This window comes from Ambystoma mexicanum, chromosome 2p, assembly GCF_040938575.1.
Source record: "Ambystoma mexicanum isolate Mex_15411 chromosome 2p, UKY_AmexF1_1, whole genome shotgun sequence".
Classification (NCBI taxonomy): Eukaryota; Metazoa; Chordata; class Amphibia; order Caudata; family Ambystomatidae; genus Ambystoma; species Ambystoma mexicanum.
In genome coordinates, this window is record NC_090923.1 from 369347633 (window position 1) to 369366904 (window position 19272).

The 19272-nt window shown below is 42.7% G+C and overlaps 1 protein-coding gene across 1 annotated transcript in view; it reads right to left on the reverse strand.

Moving 5' to 3' along the window:
* Positions 1 to 4891: 4891 nt before the first annotated feature.
* Positions 4892 to 19272, reverse strand: part of C2PH3orf49 (chromosome 2p C3orf49 homolog) — a 298627-nt gene continuing 284246 nt past the window's right edge. The window contains exon 5 of the mRNA XM_069643716.1: positions 4892 to 7553. Within this exon, the coding sequence (XP_069499817.1) occupies positions 7359 to 7553 (195 nt within the window). The 3' untranslated portion in view covers positions 4892 to 7358. The remainder of the gene's footprint in view (positions 7554 to 19272) is intronic.

The following is a 19272-nucleotide window of genomic DNA, read 5'->3' on the forward strand; positions in this document are numbered from 1 at the left end:
AACCGCCTGGCTTCCTTTTTCGATCGGTCCGAGTGAGGTGTCTGAATCCTCTCCGCTCCGTTGGGTTGCCTCCAAGCTTTTCTCATTCTTTGTTCGGAACTGGTTCGACCTGTCGCTAAACAATTTGCTAACAAAGACTTGAATGCATCGTCAGTAGAGACTTTCTGGGACATCGTGCCTTGCCTCTCGCCGAGTGGGCCTAGCCGCTGAACTTTATGACTATCGTGATTACTGCCTTCCTGCCTTGCATTTTATCCGCTTCAGTGTGAACCGTGTTGACTTCATTACCTGCCTATCTTATCTCTCCCATCCTAACTAAATATTCGAGTGTCATCTAGGTTGAGGTATACACCTCTGTCTGAAAATAAGTGGTACTGTAAAAACCTAGAATTGTCGATATTGTGTTCAGGGGGATTGATCGTTTTCCATTCCGCAGAGTAATTGTGTTTTGATTTGTTTGCCGTGGTTTGCTTTAGTGTTTTTCATAGACGTTCTGTTATAATTAAATAACTTACTATCTTTACACTAAGTCTCATTGCGTGTTTACTTGTTTTGCTGCGAAGGATTGCCCTATCTTGTATACTCCCTATTTTGACCAACTTTTCTTGAGAGAAGTCTGACTGCTCAGCCACAGCTACCAATTGAATCTGTGTGGTGCAGACTGCTACCAAGTGGGTTCATCGCAACACCTGTAGTCCTAAATCTTTTGCACTGGTCCCAGAGGGAACTGCACAGGTTTCCGCCTAACAGGGTCGACACCCCCTCATCAATTAGGAGCGAGCAACACCTGCCCAGGGCTCTCCTTGCCCTGCTTTTTCTTTCTCCCTTTAAAAAAAAGAAAAAAATATTTTTTTTAAATACATTTCAGGCTGGGAATCTGCGCCCCCCTGGAATGCGGCAGCACCCCCCAAGGGGGTTGTGCCCCACAGTTTGAATACCTTTGTGTTAGTGTGTTGTGGCACTCAACCCCATGCCATTATGGACCAATGTCTAGCCTGCCCACTACCACTGACCAAAGCTTTTAGATATGGATCTTTTCCTTCAGTGGTGCACTGGCAGAGTGCAGAGTGCAGAACGCTCTTCAGAATCCAGGCCCCAGCTTTATGCTGTTAATGAGACTACCTACAAAGTAGAGGCCAGCACGAGTGACTATGCTAGCATCTTGCAAAGGAAGTTGGGTGGATGTGTACTGGGGGAAAACAATTCCAGGTGGTGTGAAACGTACCGTATATTTGCAAACACACCGATCTCACCAAGAAGTCTTTGAGAACACTTTAATCAACCCTTAGCATCAGGCTTTGCATTCAAAGTGCCTTCCAGTGTTTATTCAAAGCAGTCTTCTAAGAGTTAATGACTTAATTGGAGTTGTAAACATGCTACTGATGTTATAAAAATCTCTTACCAGTCCTTCCTCCAGCCACTGGATTTATAAACACTCTGCATGTCCTTCACTGAAGTCCTGTTAAAAACTAGTATTGGCAGAGCCACTGAAGTCCTGTTTCAAACAAGCATTGGCAAAGCCAACATTTTGGGATTGTGCATACGTTATAAGCTTTTGCCAGGCACTTCTATTAGATGCCCAGGTACTCCTATCATTTTGCACCTGCTACCAACAATGGACACTTAATACCACCACTGCTGTACTTTGAGAAAGAGCACTTGCTTTACTTGCGCTCCCTACATGCTCTTAGCACCCCACTGACACCCGACCACGCCCACTCAATTTACAAGACCAACGAAAGCCTGTACAGGCGAAACAAATGTTGTCTTCATTAACAGTGAGGAAACAAGCTGTTTTGTCAACGAACTTGAATTCTGATTACATCTAGATTACCTCATTTCTTCAACGACGAGGGAAATGCATTTCAATAATTCAAATCGCCTAACCATCTTTATATTCTTGCAAGCAGTTTTCATGTCACTGCCTGATGTTGCCACGTTATTTCCAGACATGCGCACATTATAACACATCATCATGTTGTTTGACATCTTGTCACATTACTGCCAGTCATTGTCATATTATTGACCACATTGTAAGGCTATTGGCAGACATCCATTCTGTCAATTGTCATGTTGCTCTGAACATTAGCACGTTGTTAGCCAGCATTATCCTGTGAATGGCAGATATTGTGACATTATTGACATGCACCGTCATGATTTTTTCCGTCATGCTTACCTCGCATTGGAGTACAGCTGGGAGGAAGTTGACATGTGCGGAGGGACAATAAGCTTGTGGGTGTTTAGTTATTTACCCACCCTTTCACTGCCCATTGTCACGCTAATCCATATGGCTATTCCCACCCAATACCCGCCCCCCCTGCTCAAAACACATCCTCTCGTGATCTCTTTGAGCTAGCTTTATCAAGCAGTATCATAAAACGTTGCCCTACCGGCGTTATCTCTAAGCAGTCTGCTGAAAATTAAGATTTAATTTAATGTGCAACATTGTGAATAAAAATGACTTAACGAAGAGAGCCTTCAGCCACGTGCTGTTCCCTGCACGCAAATGCTCTTAAAAACAAGCATTGACCAAGCCAACAGTATTGGCTTTGTTTACAATACATTAGCTATTTGCCAGACAGTGCTATTATATGCCTCGGTAATTGCACCATTTACGAGCTCTTATGGCCAGGTCAGTAGCCTATGGCAGTGCCTAGCAAATGCCTACTCCAGGACTACACAAAAGCCGAAACTGTTGGCTTTGTCAATGCTCGTTTTATTTTATTTCGCTTAAGACATTCAGTCCAGCATTATTACTGGAAATAGACAAACACCAAAAGAACAGAAGAAAATAAAGTGAACTGGACGATACAACATAACATACTCCCTCTTTACAGTGAGTCAGTCTTGTAACCAGGTAGCCATGACTTTGTGACACAGGATCTGTGACCTGAAAATCAGTTCTTTGCTACTGCTTCAAAGCCAGTATGCTGAAATCGGGCTCGTAAAACTATGCCTTTTCCTTCATGGTGCACTTTTTCAAGAAGTGATCCAAGACAGTGTCTGATTTAAAATTGAGTAAGTGTTGCACTTTGAGCAACTGACTTCACAAAGTACTTATACATTTCTAATGTATTGTGATACCAACTGGCTTTCATTGCTTTTTCATTTCAATCTATATCTTGACAATTCTATTGCTTGTAGTTAAGTGAAATGTATTGAAACCGCGTGAATATGCCATGATTTACGATTTCCAAGAATACAGTTCACCCTCTATAATTCCAAATAACACTTGTTTTACATTTCATTGACTTAAATAGAAACCAATTCAAACATAACCAGTGTTCTCAATGCCGTATCTTCTATTAGCACCCTCGCGGGTGCATCAACCGATCAACCGATCAGGTTGCTCAAAACCCGGGCTGAATCTAACAAGAAACCTGAGCAGTGGAGCCTGGGCACAGCTTAACGTACCTGACTCCACCAATGGCTGTCATGGAAATGTAAGTGGGGCTCTGTATGGGCACCGAACTTCCAGTTCCATGGCGGCCATCTTAGATGAGCAATCGATGCGTTTGTATGCATATGTTGGTTTCGCGCTCTCCGCAACCCATTAATTCATACAAATGTGTTGCTGCTGGCACCCCAAGGGATTACCTCGGGGTGCTAATAGCAATAAGCACCCATTTGGGGGGCTTCACCGGCTAGTAACAGCGTTGGGGCCCGGTGTTAAGACCCTCGCTTCGCTCAGGCCTACAACTTCTTGGAATCGGTCCGGGGCCGATTCCAAGAAGGTGACTCCCCCCCAAACGGGTGCTTATTGCCATATTAAAGTCCCTTTCACTGCTTTTGCTTATTTTCTGTTGTGCAATTCTAGGTACTAGGGGACTAGGTCGATCAAGTCACTGTTTTGATGTAATTTATTTTCTTTCATGACTAATGCGCACAACAAATGAAACTGCGATCAGTGATATGTTGCGAGCATACCTGCCTACACTTGAAAATCAAAATTCCTGAGATTTATGCCCCGCCCACAGTCACACTAAACTCCGCCCATTTTCACAGGACTCCGCCCGCATGTCAAAAAAGGGAAATTCTGTTGTAATGTGATGTGATGTCATAAATTTGCAGTTCAAATTGAAATATGCACATTTAATTAAATTGCCTTTTCACAACCACCCACATTGCATAGGACAAAAGGCATTCACCTTCCATAAAATCAACACGTTAAAATGTGCACATGTAAACTCCAAGAACCAATACAAAGGTTTTCCCTGAATTTTGCAGTACCGAAATTGGACATGTCACCTCAGTTGTTTTTCATCGGGTTATGTAGTGCAGTGGTGAGTTGTCCATCCTGCAAACCTGATGGCTGCTGTGGTACAATGGGGCTGAGTCCACCCTAACCTGGACAAAAAGAACGAAAGCAAAAGAAACACGCGTTCGCATTGAAAGTCGGCAAAAAAGAATGAAAGGTGAAGCGAAATAAACGCGCATTATTTAGCTTCACCTGCATTCTTTTTGCCAATGTGCTGGAAGCGTTGCAGTAATTGCTGCAGAGACAAAGCCACACTCAGGCAGGGGGTCGAGGCGCGCAGTCCTGCAAGCATAACAAAACAAAAAAGCAATCAGTGAAAGCTGTCCCCCGCCAACATTCCTGAGATTCCAGGATCTTTCCAGAATCAGACCTGGAGAAATGGTTAAAATTCCCGAGTCTCCGGGAAAAATCCAGAGGTTAGGCAGGTATGGTTGTGAGTGAAAAAATTCCTCCTGGCGTCCCAGTTTGAACTACAGAATGCACTTTATTTAGTCATAGATAAGAAGTAAATATGTAACACCCAACAAAGTCAAAATGTAGAATTGTTTTCAATTCAGCTTACAAATGTAAAATACATCATTAGTTTACGGCCATCATTTTTCTACTGTCATGGACCTACTTTTGATTATGGTCTAAATATAACATATTTATTTTACAAGAATTATCTAGAGCCACTGCATTTCTAGGCAAATACTCCTCGGTTTGGAACATCACTTTAAGGCAACTAATTACAGATAACGTTAGTGTCACCTACTCTAGTTTAATATCATATGCTCTTGGAAACTCCCTGACAGATTTTTTCAATCAAAGATTGAAATAACAGGATCGTTGCAGCCTATAATCATGTATTAACTCATGTAGAAGTCGATGTGCTTCTTCAAACTGGCAATCACCTTCCCATTCCATCTCCTCCAGCCTCTTTATTTTTTACTTAATTACGTACTTTTATATAATATGTGCCCTTTCAAAAAAGAACATAGAGTTTTAGCATATTGAGGCACAATGTCCCCCTTTCAAAATCTTGTCTTTTCCAATATTCCCATTTGGTAGCAATAATGAAGGTTGATGAGACTGACAATATTCTTTGCAATGCATACATGTACAGTTCATTATTACCTCTTAGAAACACAAATATATTATACATACAAGTAAATGTATAGTTTCCTTAGTACATACACTGTTTCTGATCACACTGTACCATTATGTTCCCAGTACCTTCAAAACATCCAGTACCTACAAATAAAATAAATTCAAGTAACATTGGTAGAAAATCTATTTTGAAATAACCAAACGTTCTGAAAAATGCTGGATTGGACTGTACTACACATGTGCATATTTAAATTATACAAAGGACAGTGGTTGAAGTGAGCGGGAACGGTCGGGAGCAGAGCTTCACTACTTTTATTTATTTTGTACAGTCTCACTACTTTATCTAACCATTTTCAACATTCTGGAACAGTTCTTTGTGAATGTAAAGCACATTTTTTCACTTTACCACCCAATAGCAGTTACAGCTATATGTTTCAACTCAATTGGCTGTCAAATAGCATGGGTGCAAGCGTTAAAGTGTTGCCCGTTGCTCCCTGCCCGGGTCACAGTTCCACTTCTTTTTGTGTTACACCTCTACCACTGACAAAGGAGGAGTATTAACAATTAAAGAGTACACAGCAAATAAACAATTTTATATTTGACAACATTTTAACCCGACTATAACACTAGGTCATCTTGATTCATATATTGTGCTTATGCTTTTTTGCCATATGTTATTTGATATGCACATGTTGTCCTGACTGTTGTATCTTCAGTTTTGCTCGTACTTATAAAATAAAAAATGTAAACTAAAAAAAGAAAAGGTCAGTTTTATGGCCATTATGGAAGGTTGCGAAATTGCTGGCAGCTGAGAGATATTTAGCTCCTGGATAGTACCTGGAAGAGCCTTGTTCACTTGGCACCAGCAGCTACCAGGAGCTATGTGTGACTGCCCAAGCCAACTTGTGCAGCACAAACATCCTTATCTGGCATTAACTATGTATCTGGGAGTTTGCATAACAGGTGCAATAGTAAACCTCTTGAAGGCATCCAAAGCATGAATGATCAGATGTACTGGACACAAAGTTGCTTCAAGGTTGAAAGTTAGATTTGTTGTCTACTATGCATTAGTGCCTCATTCTGTTGCAGCAGTAGTGAGACAGAAAATAAGTGAGGGCACACTGTTCTTGTGACTGGACTTTAATAGTTCCTGGGTCATGATAAGCAAAACTCCTAGTCAGAGGAAAATTCTAACACCCAGGAGATACTTCCAGCTTCTCCTCCATGAATTCCAATTATGACCAATTTTATGGTATTATATTAAATAACCTGCGCCCATCATGTACATGTTTTGTATACTGAACGTTACCCCTGAGTTGTCCAACTGTATAACGTAATCAGCTTTTGGCCTCATGCTTTACATAGCCCAGATCCCCTGTGTGATTTTCAGTATCCTTATAATGTACTTTTATTTTTAGGAAACAAGATTCTGTTTACAGTTTGTAGAAGGGGTTGGGGAGGGGCACTATTCTGTATAAGTTAGTAAAAGGATGCATACCAAGCACATGCATACCGAGGACAGGACATTTGTGTTGGCATATAGCTGGATACAAGTTGGAATAGTACATGCCATGTTGTGTGTACTATTAAATTAAATAAACATATAATTAAACCTTTAAACGAATATTAATAAAATATGCACAGATTTGTGTTTAGAAATTGTCTAATACAGCGATCTATCTTGATTCTGGGCCATTTCAGTATTAGTGCTCTTTTAGAGGTTTGATTTGAGTAGTGATCATGTCTTCTATGATTTGTAGCCAGAATTTGACCCACTGTATTTGTTCTTCCTATGATGTGCTGCATATGATTAGTCAGAATGTTCAACCATTTCTAGAGATGAATTTAACAAAAATGAGTCACTCCTTATTGATACCAAACCTGCTTGACTATGGGAAGACCATCTTCTTGTGTTTAACATCCACATACCGACCAAAATGTAAACTGTTTTGTCTGTTTGCAGCACAATGTTAATCAGTCTTATTCACACTATGTACAGGAATGATGAGTCCTAACAACAGCAGGTACAAGGAAAGCATGCATTTTTCAATTTGTACTTTCTTGTGCTTTTTTTAGAGACTCGTTGAAATTGTTTTGATGACTGAAGTATTTCATCTCCTAGACACTCACACTTCTGCAGCTCTGCTTGTCTTTGAGCAAGTAGTTTTGTTGATTTTTCAGCAACTGTATCTATTAGATCATCAACCTACGTGAAAAGAAGGAAAATGTAAGTAATACCGCAGAGACATATCATCCATATTTTATTTAAACATTGAGGTTACACTAATACAAATTACTGCTAGCTCATTCAAAATAATGTACTCTATAACAGATACAATACTTCGCTTATTGTCGTACAGACTGAATACATGATCATATATTGAGAACCACATTTTTACATCATCAAGGTTAACAATGTATTATATTTCTAATTTACACTTTATACTATTTTTGGCTGTGGCAATGCTTTTGAAACACATACACTGAAAATGAACAAGCTGATAAATATATGCCGTCATGACAGCATGTCAATGAGCTGGCCACTTTTAATATGCTCAAGGGAATTTTCCTGAAAAATACTGTCTAAAGAGTAGTTTGGATATATACAGACATGTATTAAAAGCATGACATTGCAGAACTGCCATCTTTTACACATATGTTTTGTTACAAATACATACAGTCATTCTGGACTTGTGAAAATACTGTCAAACGATCTATAGTAGACACCTCAAAACTGTTTTAATATCTGAACTTTGTGATGAAGTCACATGGCCAGAGTTGTCAGTGGACCAGTTCAGGTTGTAGCCCTGACTTGGACTAAAGGAAATATGCCACAGCGTGGAGAAGATTCAAGGTCTTGTCTTGGGGTCACAAGCGCTGCTAAAGGCAGAACACCCTGTAGACATCCATTCTTGCTAAACTCTTCCAGGCATAATGTACACATAACTACCTCGAGGTTCCCTTTGGATTCCACTCACAAGGCCGAAGAAATATCAGGGCTCACAAATGGGAAATCAATATCCAGACCTGATAACGAAATAGAGCTCCAAACAAATCCTTTGCTGCAGAGAAAAACAAACTGGATCGAGAGCAGATGTTCAGGGAGGGGACAAACAGTTCAACCCGAACATGGCAGACAGAATGCCGGCTCGAGAGGCAGTTCTGAACTTCCTACTTGACGCTAACATGTTGGGCTTGGACTCTGGCCGATATAGAGGATTAAAAAACACACCACGATTCCAAGATGGCCACAGAGTAAGAAAGTCTAGTCTAGAAAGTAAGACCTTTTTGCTAACAATACCTTATGGGGTACTTCCCTATGTTTGATCATTAACTGGTATGGTATAAACACCTAAAATATTGCCTCTCCATCCTCGTCATTATCTTGAAAAAGTTGTTTATCAGTTAAATCAGTCAAACGTGGTGTTGGATCAATTCACAATATAAATACTTACTGATCATCAGAATAACTAGCTGGGTGAGAGCAGGCCTTGCTATTCCAGATGCCCAAGAAGAAGGAGAAGGATTCTCTTGTCCATTTGAAGTCTCATCCTCTAGCCCCAGAAGGGCAGTTCGAATGCTGATGGAAAACAAGTCCGCAGATGGTGAGAATCCCAGAGGAGATCAACAACAAGGTGTAGAAACCCCAGATACATCTGGGGAGCAGGTGGCGGTCAGCATGGAAGATCTGATTGGTTGCCTTAAGGCGTGAAAGGGGAGAATTACTACCGTCTTTCAGAATAATTTTGCATCCCTAAAAAGGAGCTCAAACACACCCTGAAAGAGGTGAAAGATGACTTGAGAAGTCTGGGGGACCGAGTGGACACTAATGAACAAGCTCTAACGGCAATGGCTGAAGATGTTTGACAAAGCAGTGAGATACTTGAACATTTGGCATGGACAACACAGAATTTGGAACACCAAGCGGAAGACATGGAAAATAGATCCTGACAATCTAACCTTCGTATTAAAGGCCTAAGTGAGAGCATAGAGGACAGTGATTTACGAGACAGTGTTTAGCAGTGCTTAAGTGACCTGCTACTTGACACTGAGCCTAAAGATGTGGGGATAGACTGAATTCACAGCGTGGGCCAAAAAGGAAGGAATCTAGTGCACAAGCTTGTGATGTCTTGGTGGCCATGACCTCTTATGAACAAAACGAAAATATAATGAGAGCTACACGGTCACAAGGCAACAATACTATGGATCGGATATACAAATATATCAGGACTTGATGTTGACCACACAAAAGCGTAGAGCCATCGGTGTCATTAACAAAGAAGCAGATAAAATATAAGTGGACCTTTCCCTTTATTTATTTATTTGTTTGTTTTATTTGTATAGCGCAGACCAGGCCCAAGTGCAACCGGGCGCATATCTTAGTAGAACATTACATTACAGGTAGTGGAACATTACATTACAATTATCATAGAAGACCCAACAGGTACACAGAGTATACAGATGATGTTACAAATCAAGGCAATAATCTGAGCGGAGCAGAACAGAACTAGGTCCCAGAAGGCCCGTCGAGACAGAAGAGCGGTTGTTAGTGGTATGTAGCTACCCAAAGCTTGGCTTTGTGTTTGAATTGGTTAAAGGAGGGTAGCATTCTAATCATGAGTGGTACAGTGTTCCAAAGCTTGGCTGCCAGGACAGGGAAGCTAGCGCCCCCAGCAGAATGAAGCTTGAATCTAGGGATCGCAAGACCTTTGGTTTGTGCAGATCTGAGTGCACGTACTGGAGTATATTGAGTGAATCGCGAGGCTAGGTAAGAGGGGGCCTGGTGGTTAACACATTTGTATGTGAGGGCCAGTGCTTTCAGGGAGATCCTTTGGGCAACTGAGAGCCAGTTGAGGTTCTTCCTGGTTTCTGAGATGTGGGCTGATCGGGGGATGTTAAGGGCTGCTCTAATGGCATTGTTTTGGGTCGTCTGAAGTTTGTTGAGATTACCCTGGTTAGTGCCTTGGTACAGTGCATTGCAGTAGTCCAATTTGGACATAACCAAGGTCCTGGCCAGGGTAATGCAGTTCTGGGCAGTAAGGAATGGGCGGCAGGCCGAGATCGATTTACAGGTGTATGCAGATGCAGCGGCAACTGCATTGGTTTGTCTGGTGAGTGTCAAGGAGGCGTCGAGGTATATACTCAGAGTTTTGGTGTCTTTAGATACTTTAATCAGATTACCGTCAATGTTAAAGGAGCTGAACAGGGGACTCAGTTTGTTAAGTCTCTGTTGCGTGCCTAAGATGAGAAGCTCAGTCTTGTCATCGTTGAGGCATAATTCGTGCTGGGCCATCCAGGCTTGTAGGACAAGGTAAATGTCATTAAGGGCTTTAGAGTCAGTAATGTAGTCACCAGTGATGGGTATGAGTATCTGGGTGTCATCAGCGTAATTCGTCTAGGTGACACCCAGATAGTCAAGCACATCAAATAGAGGTTTGGTGAAGACACTGTAGAGGGTTGGGGAGACACAGGATCCTTGCGGGACTCCACACGGGACTGGTGTGGGATCGGCCGATGCAGTGGGGGCGAAAACTCTCATGTGACTGTTGTCAAGGAATGACCTAATCCAGTTGGAAGCGTTGTCAGAGAAGTGGGCCGCTGACTTCAAGTGCCGACAAAGTATTTGGTGATTGACCAAATCAAAAGCCGCTGATAGGTCCAGAAGTAGTAGAAGGGCCAGTTTACCGTTGTCTTTAAGGTCCTCAATTTGGGTTTTGAGATCAAGTAAAGCTGTTTCAGTCCCGTGCTTAGGTCTGAAGCCAGATTGTCTTGAGCCGAGGAGGTTATTGGTCTCTAAGTAGTTCTGGATCTGCAGGTATGCTGCTCTGTCAAGTATTTTGAGTAGGAACGGTACGGTGGTAATCGGTCTGTAGTTAGTTGGTGTTTTAGGGTCTAGAGTCGGTGCTTTTAGGAGGGGGATAACCCACACATCCTTTAAGTTGTTGGGTACCGTACCAGTTAGGAATGAAGAGTTAATGAAGGTGGTTATGAAAAGAGCAAGGTCATGTGCTGCTTCCTTAATGATAGATGCTGGGCAAGAGTCACCTTGGCAGTTAGAGGGTTTTAATTTACAAATGATGTTTTCGACCTCAAGGATGGTGAGTGGGGTGAAGTTAAAAGGGGTGTGAGTAAAAGAGGCCGTCGGAGTGTTGGAGGGTTTAGAGGGAGGGTTGGTGAGTAAGGTAGTTTGTTTGGCATTCATTTTCATTTGCAAGGTGGTGATTTTGTTGAGGAGAGCGTTTTGCATGTTGTTACACCATTTACTGTCTTTAATGCAGGTGTCAGGAGCAGGGGATGGGGATTCCAATTCTTTAAGGATTTTAAATAACTCCTTAGTGTTAGATTCCGCTTGTAAGATGCGTTGGTTGTATGTCTCTTTTTTGGCCTGTAGAATCGCTTCTTTATAATTGTGGGTGGTGATGATGAGGCGATCTTTGTTAGAGTCACAAGGGTGGCTCTTCCAGAGTGATTCAGCCTTACGTTTCTCTTTGCGTAAAGTTCTTAACTGCGGGGTGAACAAAGAGTTCAAGTGGGCTTGTTGTTTGGCTTTCCGTAGTTTGAGTGGTGCTATTTTGTCAATGGCTTTAAGCAGTGTTTGATTGAAGATATCTACTAAGACTGTGGGGTCGTTATGTCGGGACACGCATTTATTCAAGATGGGAAGGATGAGTGGGAGGAGTTTATCCTTGGTGATGTCTTTTTTATTCCTTGTGGGAATGGCTGGAGCTATCGTGGGAGTAGTGAGAGGGTTGGTCGCTGGTAAGTGGAAGATGATGATGTGGTGGTCGGACCATGCACAAGCCTAATTGGAAGTTATAGATGTGTTGCAATTAAGGTCAGTGATCCAATCGAGCGTCCTGCCCTTAATATGGGTAGGTTCGTCAATGCGTTGTTGGAAGCCTAAATTAACTAATGTGGTAGCGACCTCAGAGGCCAAGTGATCCTTGGTGTCGAGAAGGCCCAAGTTAAGGTCACCTAGAAGCAATACCTGAAAGTTTGGTTTGGTATTGACGGTCAAGATGGCCGTGATGTCATCTATAAAGGAGCCTAGTGGTCCAGGAGGTCTATAGATAAGGTGGAGAGTAGCAGTGTTAGTCGGAGATAGGGTGAGTTTCACCGAGAGGGATTCTGCGGAACTGAGCTCAGTGTTGGGGATGATTCTGAGTGTAATGTTATTTCTGTGTAATAATGCGACGCCACCTCCTTTGGAAGTTAATTGACGCTCCGCTCTAATGATAGAGTAGCCGTTGGGGATGGCAAGGGCAATGAGTGGGCCAGAGGCTGCATGTAACCAAGTTTCAGTAATGGCTATGAAATCGAGGTTTTGAGTGGTGATGAGGTTGAAGATGTCCAACGCGTGGGCCGTGATAGATCTAGCATTGATGAGGGCACCCTTGAGTTCCTTGGCGGAAATGGTGCTGAGGGATGGTGGAGACTTCTGTGTAGTATTGATATTATATGTGTCAGAGGCGCGAAGGGCACAAGGCAATCTGGATCCAAGTCTAAGATTCCTGACTTGGAGCGTGCACGGTTGATTGGGTGTAGGTTTGGTGGCGAAGTGTTGGAGCCATAGGGCTAAGCTGTCTAGGTCGGTACATGTGCAAGATGCAATCAATAACTCAAAGGCAGAGATTCAGCTAATCTGACTAGGTGAATGCAGCAAGTAGCGAGCAGTTGGATTAAAGACAGACGCTGTGCGGATACTGAGCGAGGAGGATGGTGTACATACCTAAGAGCATTTAGAGGATGCAGAGTCATAATTGGCATACAAGCAAGTGTGGTCTGTTAGCGACCATACAGGCCACCTAAATTCGAAAAGCAAACATGGGGCTAAATGCGAGATGTGCAGTGTGCAGGCAAGTAGTACCAACCTACCTAAATTCGAGAATCAGACATATGGCAAAAATGCAGTATGCGGGCCACTGGCATTAAGGATCAGTTCTAGTGCCCACAGGTCGGCAGGTAGGTAGGGAATTGGGTGTAGCAGACTGGTCAAGCCAGATAGATCAAGGTACAGGAACATGGCAGTGGCATTCCGTGGCAGTAGCAATAGATGTATTATAGGCAATCAAATTTGTTTAATTGGCTTTCAAGTCATTAGATGAACATCAATCAGACAACTATGCAATCAGGTGCAGAGAACGGCGCTGAGATGCACAGATGGGGAGTTAGACCCAGGTTCAGAGTTAGAGAGTCACGTGAGGGATTGGGCATCTGCTATCAGCTACGTGGTCGTGCCCTTGGAGGGTGGTGCACGTAAATGGTGACCGTGTGTAGGGCAGCTGTGTGTGCACGGGGTGCACTGCTAATGCGCTCATGTCGCCAGAGGCAGTAAAGGGTGCGGACCTCCTGGTGGTAAAGAATTAGCGCGTGGGATGTCGTTGGACTGTGGGTTCAGGGGGGTGCGGGTAGTATACTGGTGGGTCGCTTACCAGGTAGCTTCATGCGCAGAAGGGCAAAGGTTAATGTCGCTCTTTCACACTAAAGCTCGCCTGTGTGGGCCAGGGGGACTGGCAGACGGCAGCTCCGGCAGCAACAGGCAAGAAACAGGAAATGGCCTTGCGGTTGTGGGCCTTGAGGGGAGTGGGCCGGCTACGCCAGCCGGCGACCAATCAGGGAGCAAAAGGGCAGTGGCAGCCAATCAGCTGCAAGTAGTAGCTGTTGTAGGCCTGGTTAGGCTCTTGGGTTAAACAACAAAGAGCGGGCGGCCATCTTGGAGCATGATGAGCCCTAGTGTACCTGAGTGGAGAGAAGGTACAGAGATAGCGATTCCCGCTATATTAGGCAAGGCAGCCTAATTCCTCCTCCATGCGTCGGCGCTGCTTCATTTATAGAGGCTCTGGCGCTCTTGGGGGTGATTTCTCGGATGTGGGCGCTACGGACATAGCGCTGGTGGATAATTCGACGCGGGTCGAGTGAGCTGCAGGCAAGGTGCCCACTGCTCCTGCAGTGGCTGGGCCTGGTCGGGGAGCTCCTGCTCATGGGTTGGGAGGGTGGCCCCTTCAGTCAGCTTTTTACCCTAGATTAGAGGCAACATTCGATAACATCATGTGAAGGAGGGAGTGCGCAGTTGCAATTGGAGGAAAGAGAAGATAGTGCAAAGAGACAGCTAAGACATCCCCCTCTCCCCCTATAGGGTAGAAGAGCTTGAGAGTGGACTAAGACTCAAAGAGGACTGGAGATGGAAGTAATCGCCCAAGAGATCAGTTGGCTGTTGATAATGACACTCCAAGGTGTCTTTGGGGAGGGGTATTGTTCAAGAAGAATACTTATGCTGTGTCGCTGGATACAGACAACAGCAGTAGAGGCAAAAAAGTAAACAGAAAGTGAGGATGTGATGAGATACAAAATCGAACTATACAACATTCAAGATCCTAACTCATAATGTTAGGGGAATGAACACACGATTAAACAAAGTAAATTAGTAGCCCATTTTCAAAGGGAAAATGCAGATATAATAATATTTCAAGAGACATATGTGCAGAAAAAAGGTAAATCCAACATAAGATTTAAGTATTTTGCACAGTTGTTTCAGGCTAATGCTCAGGGCACTGACAGCAGAGGTACTCGTGGCTTTCAAGGACTTCCTCAATGTCCAAATTACAAATACCAGGATTGACCCTGAAGATCAGAACATATTTCTTCAAGTATTGATTGACCAACAATGCTTCACATTCACAACCATATATACACCTAACACAGGACAGGATGGTGTTCTTCATATACTGCCACGATGCTTGATCAATATGCAGATGGAGAAATATTTATGACAGTGATGTTAATTTGGCTTGGGCCCCTCAATTGAATAGGAGTTCAGGGATGCACGGAGGGCTACCAGTCCCGTTACACTCCTTACAATATAGATGTCTTTGCAGGATATATGGCAGATCAAGAAGGGAGATGAAAGAGTGTATGCATACTTTTCTCATTTGCATCATTCATTGTCAAGAATTGACTATGTGTGGGTATCGATTAGGTTGGTGTTGGAGATGGGGATGTTGTGGTGGGTTCAATTTCTCTTTCATATCACGCCCCCCTCTTAGTTGACTTTAATACTTACACAGAGTCCAGAGGTCTCCAGTGGTGGACATTTCCAACTGTACTCTTGAAAGACAGTGTGATAGCTGATGTAATTGGTGACACGATTAACCAATATTTTGACATCAATGACAGCCCAACGGTCAGTCCAGAAGTAGTTTGGAATGCATTCAAAGGTGTGCTTAAGGGTGAACTGATTGCATTTAAGACCCAGAGGGAGAAGCAGTGGGGGAATTGGAGAGGGAGCTGGAGGCTCAACTTGGCAATGTCATGCTAGCCCAGGTAGCTAATTGGTCGAAGGCTCTACAAAAAATGCTTAAACATGTTTGTGGACAATTGGATCTGTTGCGTACGCTTGGAACTGAAGTGACCTTATTACATTCAAAGCAGACATACTATATTAGAGCCAACAAAGCTGACCGAATATTAGAGACAGTTGAAAACCCGTACGGCCACCCAAACTATTCTCAAAATCACCAGAAGGGAGGGGAGGATGGTAACGGGCAATGCATATTTCATCGATACGTTCACAAAGTTTTATGAAACCTTATGCTCCCCTTCAAACCCTTAAGATAGTGAAGTTATTGATTACCTGAATTCGATTGCTCTCCTGAAAATAACACCTATGGAACAGGAGGAATTGGAAGCAGATATGCGGGAGGAGGAGGTAGAGGTATAAATTAAATCTTTTCCGCTGAATAAAGCCCCATGTCCTGATGGTTTTGCAGCTGTGTTCTATACAAAGTATAAAATGAAGCTAGTGCAGAGGCTCACTAAATTATTCTACTCTTTTGCAGTTAAGGGAAAGATCACGTAGTCAATGTCAGACGAGAAGGTGGTAATTTTCCAAAAACCTAACAAAGACCTGATGAACTGTGGGTCATATAAACCTATTGCTTTAAGGAACATTGATGCTAATTTTTATACAGGCATTCTTGCAAAACAGATATCCTCGCTGCTCCTCACTTTGATTAATCCTGATCAATCTGGGTGTATTACAGGACGACAAACATTCGATAACATCAGGCATATTTGCCATCTAATAGAAAAGGCATCAATTAAACAGATGCCTTCTATCTTGATCTCCCTAGATGCCAAAAAGGTGTTTGACTGTGTCGAGTACCCAGTCCTTTTCCACACTTTAGAGTACATGAGCCTTAGCTTTAGATTCTGCAAATGATCAAAGCAAACCATAGGACCCTACTGTACCATTGTTGATTAACTTCCATCTATCAAGGTGAATCCCCATTCTTCAGGGAAAGAAATAGGGATGTCCCTTATCCTCGTTATCTTTTGCCCTAACCAAAAATAAATGTAATACCGGGATAAACGGTATTCAGTTTGGTGGAGAAGAGCATAACATTACTGCGTTCGCAGATGACATGTTGTTGTCATTAACAGACCCGGAAAGCTCAATTAAAATCTTGACAATGAAACTTCTACACATTGATATTTGTAGCGGGGTTAAGGATAAATATACAAAAGTCTGAAGTACTTAATCTCTCCCTTAGTCAGGAACAGATTGATGATATTGTTCAACATTCCCACTTTAGGTGAGCTACAGAGGGCATAAAATATCTGCGGGTGACTAATGCTAAAACGATGCCTCAGATATACCACAAGAACTACCCGGGACTTTTAAGTAGGGTTAAGCAGATCTTGGGATGTGGAATCCATTGTTAATTTCTTGGTTGGGGTGTATGGCTACGATTAAGATGGTCGCACTTCCAAGAATTGTATATTATTTTCAGACCTTGCCACTTCATGTCCCAACATCCTTTTTTATATCAATAAACAAAATAGTAGCATCGTTCATATGGCAGAATAAACGCCCTAGGATAGCAATGAAGACGCTGATGGCGGCTAAAGATAGTTGAGGTCTCGGATTAACACATTTCTTGAAATATTATGAAGCAGCACAATTGAGGGTAGTGAGGGAATTGTTCTCAGTTGGTAAAGATGGATAGGGCGGTGGTAGGAAGCCCTCTGGAGGGGAGTCATATCACTGAAAAAATCTGATTGGCCCCCTAAATCCTGTATAAGTCATACAGTATTTGTAGAATGTGACACCTGGGATAGGGTGGTGGGGCAGGGGAATATTTCTTCAATTCCTTCCCCTTTTACTCCAATGTTTGAGAATCTGCACTTCTCTACCGGGATGTAAAAGGGGGTCTTTTTGCAATGGCAAAAGGTTGGATGTGTGAAAGTCGAGTACATACTATGGGGAAATGAAATGATGCCACTTGGAGTATGTAAACAACAGATAGGGTTAACCAAGAAGGAAAGAACGAGGTATTATCAGACAAGGCATTGGTTGCCTGATGCATCAGTTAAATAAGCAGCAAGTAGGGAGTTGACTGCTTTTGAGAAGTTCATTACAATGCATAGAGGATCTAAGAATTTGGTCTCCACACTGTATAAGATCCTACATAATTCGATGGATTGGAAACTTTGGCCATAAATGAAGAAGTGGGAAAACACACTAGCTACTGCTATTTCCATGGAAAATTGGGAATCAATGTGGAAAAACATCCACGCTGACATGTTCCACACAACTGAGGAAACCTGGTACAAAATCATGATGCAATGGCATAAAACACTGTTAGCGTTGCATAATTTGTATCCTGATATTTCACCATAGTGCTGGAGAAGATGTCGAGTAAATGGGGACTGCGCCCAGATATGGTGGGAGTGCCTGGTAATAGCACTGTCCTGGTCAGAAGGTACCACTCAGATAAGGGACATGTTAACGTTTGATAAGACATTGGGCTCACGGGAATGGATGTGTGGAATGTATGACCCCAAAAATTGTTTACCTTCTAAGGCTCAAAGGAAAGCATTTATGGTATCACTGATAGTGGCCCGGCTGGTGCTTGCACAAAGATGGAACCAAAAACAGCCTCCGACAGAGTCTGATTGCCTCCAGACTGTCTGGAAAATGGGTCACTTATACGATTCAAGGGGAGAGTGCTCAGGTTAAACACGATTGGGGGATGGTTCTGATTTACCTCCAAAGTGACTTTAAAGAGAAATGGTGCCCTCATAATCTGCGAATATTAGAGATCATGTAATTGTCGTGGGAGGTATGTATATGGAACTTGGGGAAAGGAAATGAATATTTGCTGCTGCTATTACTGGGGGAAGATGGTAGGAGGGGGAAATGTTGTGGGAGTTTTAAGTGTATTATACAAATGCCAATGCACATATATTTTTTTTTAAAACACACCTCACCTATGACTAACGGGGTAGGTTCAGGTTCCCATATCTGAGGAGGTTGTGGCAATATAGGGCATGGGCTCATCACAAATCAGGAAGTCAAAAGGAAGAGACCTAGAAACAAGTGCCCCTTTTGTCCAAATCAAGTATTCAGCGCTTTATAAAAAGAAGTAGAAATTGCTTAAATTGGTAGATATTACTATAGATATTAACTGCCTAACTCGGAAAATGCTATCAGATGGTTTTGCTCCTTTTTAACATCAGTGTTTCAGCTCTTGAACCTGGGCCCTTTTCGGTAATCAAATGCTGCAGCTAATTGTGTTGTTCCAATAGCTTTCCCCATTGCTTCTTAATATCAATATCTACCCTTTATTTAACATCTTCACAACGTTTGGCCTGAAATTCCATTTTTAAGCAGATCATACCCAACTATACCTCATTACTGACTGTCCCAACTTCAGTTTTGGGGACTTTTTCAAGTTGCCTCCATGAAATGGAATACTGGATGATTGGCAGTCGCCTGCAATTAAAGCCCAGCAAAACGGAGTTTATTCTCCTGAACCAAAAACAGCTATTTAGGGTGCAATCCAATTTCGTTCTTAATATAAAAAAACGCGGTTTGTTTGGCAATCTGATTTTAGTATTAACATCCAGAACAGTTGCATCAGCTA